The sequence below is a fragment of the Rana temporaria genome, chromosome 4 (genome assembly GCF_905171775.1).
Source record: "Rana temporaria chromosome 4, aRanTem1.1, whole genome shotgun sequence".
Classification (NCBI taxonomy): Eukaryota; Metazoa; Chordata; class Amphibia; order Anura; family Ranidae; genus Rana; species Rana temporaria.
Window position 1 is genome coordinate 141,083,680 of NC_053492.1, and position 10,387 is coordinate 141,094,066.

Here is a 10,387-nt window from a genome sequence, read left to right on the forward strand (position 1 = left end):
CTTCTTTAGGATGTACACTGAACTGCAAATGCACATCTCTGGGTACATTCCCAGCAAGGTGTCACATGTGCAGGAGTTGAGTTATCCCAATAAAAATGGCACCCAGAAGTAACCAGGGAGAAGATTCCAGCAAGGCACCTCGCAGATGTTGGGCCAAAAAATCGAAAATTCCGTTCCTCTGTTTGGAACTCCGACAGAGAAAAAAACATGCATGCTCAGAAACAAGTCGACACATGCTCGGAAGCATTGAACTTTATTTTTCTAGGCTAGTGTTGTACGTCACCGCGTTTTGGACAGTCAGAATGTGGTGTGTCCATGTGTATGCAAGACAGCTTGAGCGTAATTCCGTCTGAAAAAACCTATCGGAGTATATTCCGACGTAAAAACCGTTCGTGTGTACGGGGCACTAGGGGTCCCCACTACATGAGCTGGCCTTGCAATTTAAGAACAAGGTCTACTTTAAGAACACCCACTGATAGCAAATAACCACAAGCACTGCATGGTAATGTAAGCACCTCCCAGTAATTTGAAGTTTCAGATTCATGTCCATCCAGATTATGCAGGTACAGGCAACTACAACTGCTTTTCTGAAGCCTACTTTTTCCTTTCCCACCTTCCTCCATCACTCTGATCTGTCATCGGAGCCTCCTAAAAATTCCTGTTCAAATATCAGCTTTCCAGGAGGGCGTGGCCGGACCGTGAGGGAGAATGGATGCCTAACCGCTGAGCTCATGTCACCTCAGGATAACTTTCTCCCCGTACAGCTCACCCAGCCAAAATTTACAATCGTTACCGACATGGGAACAGCCTCTAGGTCTTCGTCAGCATCTAGATCCCGTTCGCCATGGGAAAACAGCAGCACAACTTCTTTCTCATCCACTGAGAGGTCCCGCGCTAACAGGGGAGAGATGGCAGCATCCCGTCAGAGGATTACCTCAGGTACCTCACAGACACAGCAGAGGGGCTCTGATGACATTATACTAAGCCCGACACAGACTCCAACGTTAACCCCGAGGGGACCGGAGGCTTCAGGGATACAGGGTGTCGCAACACAAAGATCACTAACTATTGATGACTTAAAAAGTGTGGCAACTGATATTAAAGACGCCCTGGCAGCCGCCATTTCGGAATTGCGGTTAGACCTCCGCTCCCTCACAGACAGAGTATTGCAAACGGAGACTGTTATAGAAGACCATGAATCTGCCCTCAGGTACTAGGAAGGTGGATGATCACACCCTTCAAATGAGGGATATGAATAGACACATGGAGGACCTCGACAATAGAGGACGACGCCAGAACTTAAGGGTGCGGGGGTTACCCGAATCGGTTGAGGGGGACCTCATCTCTCAATCAGTGGTGGGCCTGTTTAATTCTATTCTTGACAGACCCCCTCAGACTGACATAGATCTCATCAGAATTCATCGCGCATTGCGCCCTAAAGGTAAAGAAGCAGACCCCCCAAGGGATGTTATCTGTTGCCTAGCTGATTTTAGAATTAAAGAAGATATTCTAAGAAAAGCGCGGGGTAAGCAATTATCCTGTCAGGGAGCACCAATTCAACTTTTCCAAGATCTATCGGGCATCACATTAAAACACCGCAGAGATCTTAGACCCCTCTTGAATGTATTACGTGATAGAAACATAAGCTATAAATGGAAGTTTCCATTTTGCTTATCAGCATCTCATCAGGGTCGCACTGTTCTGTTGAAAATTCCTGAGGATTTGCCACATTTCTGCGACACTTTGGGGATCCCCTTAATTGCTGTACCAGATTGGTACGCGATGTACCGTCAATCAGTTAACAGATGGCCACCTCAACGTACAGAACCAATGGAGACTCAGTCTACCAACTATCGTCGTCGGCGCTCTCCATCGGAATCTGAACTGCCACCTGACGACAGGGCACCCGGCTCTCAGAGCATAGGATCCACCAGACCAGCTGCTAGAAGAGCTCGAAGAGACCACTGAGACATTTCAGTCATCAAGCCCCGTTGGCGGTTTCCCCTGTTTATCTGTTCTTCACAATGAAACTTTGTCACAAGTTTTGAGAGGTATTCAAAAGTTAATGTATATAGCTCTCATCTAATTTGAATTGTGGGTTTGCTGTCAATGTCATTCTTGGGTTAGAGATGAGGGCTGGTAAGGCTTCTGTTTGAGAATGAAAACTGGAATCCCACATCCCTCTTGGCTTACAGCTCATTGAAACCTATTGATCCAGATGACTTCACTCATACTTCTATAGTGGTGAAGACATTATATTTTTCAGCTATGCCATGTTAAACACTTACTGACAAGGCACAATTATATTTCATTACCCTGAGGGTTTCAAGGATCCCTCATACATATGGTATAGGACCAAAGTACCTTGTATGCTAGGAGTGAATGACAGTATAAAATGAAAATTGTTTAACTATTGTGGTTTATGAGGTTTTCTTCAAACACAGAATACTGTGTAACGGTGCTTGGTGACATGACTAGTACCAGATCTCCACCTGGAGATTTTAGCACGGGGCTTCAGGTATTCCACATCTCTGGATGCTTTTATGCCTTGGAGGACCAATGCCATTTATCTATACACGATCCTTCCGGATTTAGCATATTAACTCTGGAATTCCATGATGAACCTAGGAAGAGCACTTAGGATATATTGCCTTACAAAACAGATGGTGGTTGTCCTACTAACGGATAAATCCATAGGACCACATGGATGCACTGCTAAAGGAGCCTCTTTGAGTACAGACTTGGCAATGTCTAAGATTTTACCCTTCTTCATTCTCCTTATGGAAGATATTTGCAGTTTCTACACTTGGAATTACATCCTGGCAGACTTGGTCATTCATGAGTCAACTGAACGCGACCTCTCTTACTCCAATGTAACATTTTAGCCTCAACATTAATAGTTTGTGAGGATGTCTTTTCCATAAAATTTTGATCTTGCTTTATAGATATGATTTAGTGGGGAGGGATGGCTTAGTTACCTCAAATGTTACCCCTATATGATATTGGCTCAAATAACATGGTGTATACGATATTAATTCTTCGGGTACCACTGGGAAGATGTGAGAGGGTTAGGATGCTTCCTATAGCTCCTATTGGGCAGGGAGTCATCATCTCTAACAAAGCCAAGGGGGGTGGAGATGCTGCCCTACCAGGGGGATTGGGTATTCTCACTTTGATAATAGGTGGGGGGCTCTTTCCCTTACTATACATTACTAGATCCATTGCTGGGGGGATTGAGTTCCATCCTCCCTAGCAATATCTATATTCCCTGGGTTACGTTATTCGCCAATAGTTTTAAGATTGGCTGGTTTAGGTTAATTTATGCTAGGGGTTGTCCTGGGGTGGCATGGGTTATTCTAGTTATTAATAGTTTACTGTTAATATTACTGATTATACTTTTCGAGTCAATACATTCTACCTTCGGACTCGGTCCGGCTGACCCCCACGCGGTGGGGCCTGGTTGCTCCTATACCCGCTGGTTGCGGTATACCTGATTTGGGTGCACCGCACCCTTTGCCGTTCGGCCTTTTATTTGTTCGGTTGCTTACTGAATCCTGTACTATTGTACAATCCTCCACTCCGCGGGTTCTGCAATATTACTCGCTTAATTAGACCTCTTTTCTCATCTTCCTCTACCTTTCCTTTCCACTCCTGCTTCTTTCTTACCTACACTCCTAACCAATAGGGAGAAGATGGTTGACAGAAATAACATAACCCTACGATCCATTGATCAAGACACTACTAATATGAATTTGAAACTATACTCTCTGAATACAAGAGGCTTAAACACACCAGAGAAGCGATCCTTATTACTTTCCTCTTTATGGAAGGAAAGGCCTCACATAGTTTTTTTGCAAGAAACCCATTTTAGGTCAGATAGCATTCCCATATTACGGAGCGTCCATTTCCCGAACGCGTATCACGCCACTAACGGGGTATCAAAGTCGAGAGGAGTATCCATTTTATTGTCTAAACATTGCCCACTTCAGGTAGAGAGCGTTGAACAAGACCCGGATGGGAGGTTTCTTTTCATCAAGGGCAAGATATATAACTCCCCGATGACCATTGCCAATATCTACGCACCGAATACACAACAAGTTAGCTTTTTTAGAGATATTGTTCAAAGACTAAGGCTTCTTTCACACTATGGATTGTATGTCCGTTTTATAATATCCGTTTCTACTGTTATTATACCTATTAACGGACGTTTATTAACGGATTTAATAACGGATACATACGGATAAATATTTTACCATTCTTCCGTTATTGAAAACGGATAATGTTTATCCGTATATATCCGTATGCATCCATTATATCATTCCTTTCTAACGTCCGTTAATAAAAAACATTTCACCCTTTCTTGAACTGCAGTTGAAGCTCCGCCCCCTATTCAAAGTGTTGGGTATAAAAAGAGTGCTTCAATGATCTTCTAGCAGTCTGAATTTGAGCACTGAGGAGAGTACATAGCAACATGTTTCCCACCTATCTTTCCTACAGTTTTGATGTTCTGCTGTGGCGTTCCCAAGCAAGAAGGATACGAGATGCTGAAAGACGCCGCCAACGCCGTCAAAGATATTGGATCCATCCCATCACTGCGGCACGGATGACCCACGGGGTTCACAGCACTTTGTATGGGGAGCTGCGGCAGCATCCAGACAAGTTTGCAAGCTACTTACGGATGTCTGTATCAACATTTGATGACCTTCTAGCACGCATCAGTGAACGGATACGTCGGCAAGACACCCACCTGAGAAGGAGTATCTCACCAGAGGAACGCCTAATCGTAACCCTCAGGTATGTACTAATTTTTTTCCTTTTTTTCATTCATTGTGTTCTACAAAATACTAAACCCCCTTTTTATTATCTTTTTTTAAGGTTCCTGGCATCTGGTGAGAGTTTTTCGTCTCTGCACTTCCAGTTTCGCCTGGGTATTTCCACCATCTCTGGGATTGTCCGGAGCACCTGCGATGCCCTGTGGGATTGTCTTGTAGAAGAATTTATCCCACAACCTTCTACAGAACTTTGGCTTCAAATTGCTGCGAAGTACCATGAAGTAACACAGTTTCCAAACTGTGTAGGTGCAATCGATGGGAAGCACATCAGGATCCAGAAGCCAGCGCACACTGGGTCCGAGTACTTCAACTACAAGAAGTTCTTCTCCACTATACTTATGGCCATTGTGGATGCGCAGTACAGATTCGTCGCAGTGGACATTGGGTCATATGGAAGAACCAATGACTCACGTGTGCTCAAGAACTCAGTGATGGGGAGGAGGATCTACTCTGGTGAGATGGGACTTCCTGAACCAAGGGCCTTTCCTGGGACCGATGAACCGCCAATGCCTTTTGTTTTCATTGGTGATGAGGCTTTCCAGATGTGTGGCAACTTGCTGAAGCCCTACTCCAGCCGAGGACTAGACCAACGCAAGCGCATCTTCAATTACAGACTGTCACGCGCACGACACTATGTGGAGTGTGCATTTGGAATTTTTGCTGGTAAATGGCGGATCTTCAACCGGCCAATCCAATTGCACCCAGACGTGGTTGATCAGGTTGTTAAGGCAGCTGTTGTTTTACACAACTTCATCCTAACCAAGGAGCCTTCCCCCAGTGATCCTGAAGAAGTTGAATCAGCTCTGCCTGGACTAGAGCAGATATCCAAAAGAGCTACCCAGGCCATCATGCGTCTCAGAGACGATTTTTCACAGTATTTCCTTACAGAAGCTGGCATGGTGTCTTGGCAGGATCGTATGATGTGAACTTTATTTGAATTCTTTATTTTTTGTGGAAATAAATCATTGTATGTTTGATTGCTTTTATGATGCTGGAGGGTGTACAATCTATGCCCCAGTGTACACTTGACACTGGGGCATAGAATGTACACCCTCCAACATCATGCTAGCAATGTGCTTATATCAATTTGTGTTTGTACACATTGATTGAATGATGCTGGAGGGTGTACAATCTATGCCCCAGTGTACACTTGACACTGGGGCATAGAATGTACACCCTCCAACATCATGCTAGCAATGTGCTTATATCAAGTTGTGTTTGTACACATTGATTGAATGATGCTGGAGGGTGTACAATCTATGCCCCAGTGTACACTTGACACTGGGGCATAGAATGTACACCCTCCAACATCATGCTAGCAATGTCCCCATTTTGATTTAACAATAGTACAGTTGTACCTTTTACCAGAACATTGTGAATGAAACACAGACTGGTAGTGTGAAAAATAGACAAAGTAAATTTTCTTTTTATTTTTTTATTTTTTTTTTAAATAAAAATAAATTAACAATATATATTGTTTTGTGTGGTTTTTAGTGCCACAACAAAAACATCAGCACCACTAAGTAGGTTGACATCACATGTCATTGGTATGTGAAAGAAGGCTGGGGAGGGAATGGGTAAGGGTCTGGGCAACATGGCTTTAGTGCCAACAAAACATTAGTGCCCAAAAAAAATTATACAAAAAAATATCCAAAAATATACAATATACAAATATACAACGGTCACAGGTTTGTGAAGGAGGGCTGATGAGGGAATGGTGAATGGTCTTGGGAACTGGGGTCCTCCGGGGACCGCAAGGAGTCCACTCTACCTTGTGGGTAGATTCTGGGCGTTTCCAGGGAATAGGATTTAGGTGGAAATGAATAGTGTTGAAAAGGAGTGATAGGGGTGCGAAGATTTGGTGGAGGAGGAAAATTGGGTAGAGGTGTAAAGGACGGGGTTGAAAAAGAGGGTTCTCCCTGGGACAGCAATTGCATCATGCTATTAGAGGGTGTGGATGGAAGGCCCAAATGCTGTTGGGATCCCAGGGAGTGGGGCAGGGTGTGGGACCTGTAGCGGCGGGAAGGGGACCGGTGGCTGGAGCGGGAGCTGTGACGGGCTGGGGAACGGTGACGGGCAGGAGAAGATTGCCGTGATGGTGCACGGTGACGGCCTGGTGAACTTGGGGTAGGGGACATGTATAAATACGGGGAATGATAAGGTGAGGGGGTTGGGAGGTTAGGTGGAGTTGCAGGAAGGGGGTGAGGGTCTGGAGTGGGGCAGCAGAATCTAACCACTAGGTCTGTTGACTTCTTGCGGAACTGACACTGCTTCTCAAAGGGCAATTTCTCCACCAAGGGAGCCAGACTTTGGAGATGAAGTAGAATATCAGAAGGGGGACCAGTAGACGGCCCTGCCCCCGCCTGCCGCGACCGGCACAACTCCTCCCTTAAGGATTCCACTTTATCATCCAATCTCATAAAGCTGTCCCTTGTCAGCTTTATGAGATTGTCCAGTATCACTTGCTGTTTCCTACCAGTCCCCAACGGCTGGACCAAATCTCCAAAGGATACTTCTATCCTCTGGCGACTTGGTCGGGACGTTGAGGAAGCTGGTAGGGGAGAAGCTTCTTGCCCCTGATCAGCAGTGTCGGGGGATGGGCCAGGGAGGGGTTGGGAGGGGGGGTTGGTTGTTGGTGCTGCCATTGGAGCCATGTAGAGACTGGATTTCGTTCTGAAAGAGAGATTGAAAGAAATAATTAGTTTTTTGTTCAAAAATATTTGAATTTACACATGGACAATAACATAGATATGACATACTTCCGCATATCATGGCATTTTTGCAGGAATCCGAGGAGTGGGCGGTGTATATATGGGGTTTTACTGGAGGCCCCAGATCCACTTCTCATTTGTTCCTCCTCCCTTAAGTCCCTCATGTGGCGGTCCCTGATGGAGTGCCAGTGACCTTTTATTTTTTCACCTAGAATCAAAATATGTTTATTAATAAAAACAATAAAGGAACATGTAAAATAATAGAAAATTAAATTAAATCTTTACCGACAATCCATTGCTCATGTGTGGACAGGTCCTCCCAGGTGTTACAGATGGCTCTGTATATTTCCATCCAAAGAGCCCGGCAGTACTCCCGCTTGGCGTGCTTTGTGTCGGACTTATCCCAAAGGGCAGGACGCTCCTCGATCATAGAAATCAGTATCTGATCATCTATGATCAGATGAGGAAAGACCTGCCCTTCTTCAGTCCGACCAGGCCGAATGCCACCCTGAAAATATAATGATGTATGTTATAGTTTTTAAAAAAGTATTGTGTATTCATTTGACAATGAAACAAATCACACTCTATAAAATACTCACGCGACCACGTCCTCTGCCACGAATACGGGGTCTACCTCTTGTGGGTGCGCACTGAGGAGCGGGAAGCTATATTAAAAAAAAACATGAATACTGTATACGTAAAGATGTACAACAAAAATCGAAATTTGGTAATATACATACTGGTTCAGCATCTTTGGAAGGCCTATCCTGGGAGTCCTGGGGGGCCGCCACTTGAGGGACACTATCCTCCTCGGATTCATGCCCAGAAGGTGTAGTAAATTCTTCATGCTGTAAAACCCAGATATAAAATGTATTATTTAAAGTAATTTCTGCTGTTTACTCAAATGGGAAAATACTCACACTTGACGTCTTTTCTTCTGTCGCGTCAGAAAACTCAGAAGAAATATCTTTTGAAAGTGATTGTTGCTTCTGAGGGGGTGAGGGAGAGAAAAAATAAATAAAATATTTCCATAAACATTCTTTTTAAAAAACAGTCAAAAAAAGTGAAAAATCACCTTTTTCCTAGATGACCTCATAGAACTCTTTCTTTTTTTTTTAGAATGATGATGATGATGATGATGATGATGCTAGAGAAAATAATAAAAAATGATGTTTAATTTTTACATATATATAAAAATAAATTGCTATGTGAAAATTATCAAATAAATAAATACTCACACTGGAGCTTGAGGACATCTGGCTACCAGATTCCAAGGATGTGACATCAGAGTTGTCTGGAATTTCTGACATTAGTTTTTTTTAGCCAATTTCTTGGGCATTTTCACTATAGTACAAAAAAAAAAAAATGATGTTCACTTTGTAAAATGAAATAAAAAAGGATGAATAAATTATATATATATATATAATTATATATATTGATTATATATATATATAATTTATTCATTCCTTTTTATACTTTATATATAAATATACACAAAAGGCAATGTTGCTACACACGGTCAAATATCAAGCTGCACACTACCCTAGCAACATCATTCAGGCCCCCATGAAAACTGCATGCCAAAATGTACATGTCCTGCAAAAATGCAAGCAAATGGCGGACATAAGAATGTCGCAGAGTGTCAACACACGGTCAAAAACGATCATGCAAACTTCACTACCAAACATTCATTAACCCATACAAACTGCGGACAAAAATGCAGACAGCTGCAAGCACATGTTCCCAAAACCACTGAAAAAGTAAAAAAAAAAAAGAAAAATTTAAAGCCACACATGTACTCACTTGTGCTTCAATGATGATAAAATTTTGATGAGATACGTAAAATTACGTCAGATGATGACGGATGATGACGGATTCAGCTGCTCCCTCCTGCCGGATCAAGGAAGTGTAGAGAGAGGGAGGGGGAAGTGAGCAAAACCATGTGACCAGGCTCCAGAAGTCTTTACTGAGCATGCTCATTAAAATTAACGTCCGTTAACATAACGGACATTTACGGAGACATTTACTAACGTCCGTGCGCCATAGACTTCAATGTTAAAATAGAACGGACGTTAATATATCCGTTAATTGCAACGGACAAAAAAAGGACAAAAAATAGTGCAAGACCCGTCACATATTCCGTTACAACTAACGTCCGTACGTTATAACGGACTATTACGGATCTTTACGGAACATTAAAAAATGCCATAGACTTTAATGATATTTTAAAAGGACGTTTAACTTCCGTTTTTAAACATTATCTGACGGATTTTAAAACGGATTATTAAAACGGATTTATTTTGTAGTGTGAAAAGGGCCTAACGGTGTTTCAATCTGGGATACTGATCTTAGGAGGAGATTTCAATGTCCCCCTGAATCCCCTTCTTGACACATCCAATGGATCTTCCTGTTTGACTTACCGAGCCCTCCGGGCCATTAAAACCCAACTAGACTTGCTGACCTTACATGACACATGGCGTACGCTCAATCCCACGACTAAAGACTACACTTATTATTCACCACTACATACTAAATACTCGAGAATTTTTTTTTTTTTTGTAACACAGGAAGACCTGGTCCGACTCTCTGACACGTCAATTGAGCCTATGGTGCTTTCGGATCACCACCCAATCACGATGACGCTATCTTGGAGAGGTCACTCTCCGGGTAGACCAGTGTGGAGAATGGATGATTCCATTTTGCTTGACCCCAGCTGTGCAACTGAAATTTCGGAATGCATAGCCCATTACTTCACCGATAATTCCACAAATGAGGTAGCTCCGGCATCAGTTTGGGCAGCACACAAATGCGTCCTCCAGGGAAAAATTATCTCTATTATGGCCA

The 10,387-nt window shown here is 43.2% G+C and overlaps 1 protein-coding gene across 1 annotated transcript; it reads left to right on the plus strand.

Moving 5' to 3' along the window:
* Window positions 1-4,340: 4,340 nt before the first annotated feature.
* Window positions 4,341-5,758, plus strand: LOC120935651 (protein ALP1-like). Its single transcript, XM_040347705.1, has 2 exons — window positions 4,341-4,794; window positions 4,876-5,758. The coding sequence occupies exons 1-2, from the start codon at window positions 4,472-4,474 to the stop codon at window positions 5,756-5,758; spliced, it is 1,206 nt and encodes a 401-aa protein (XP_040203639.1). The 5' UTR covers window positions 4,341-4,471.
* Window positions 5,759-10,387: the final 4,629 nt, after the last annotated feature.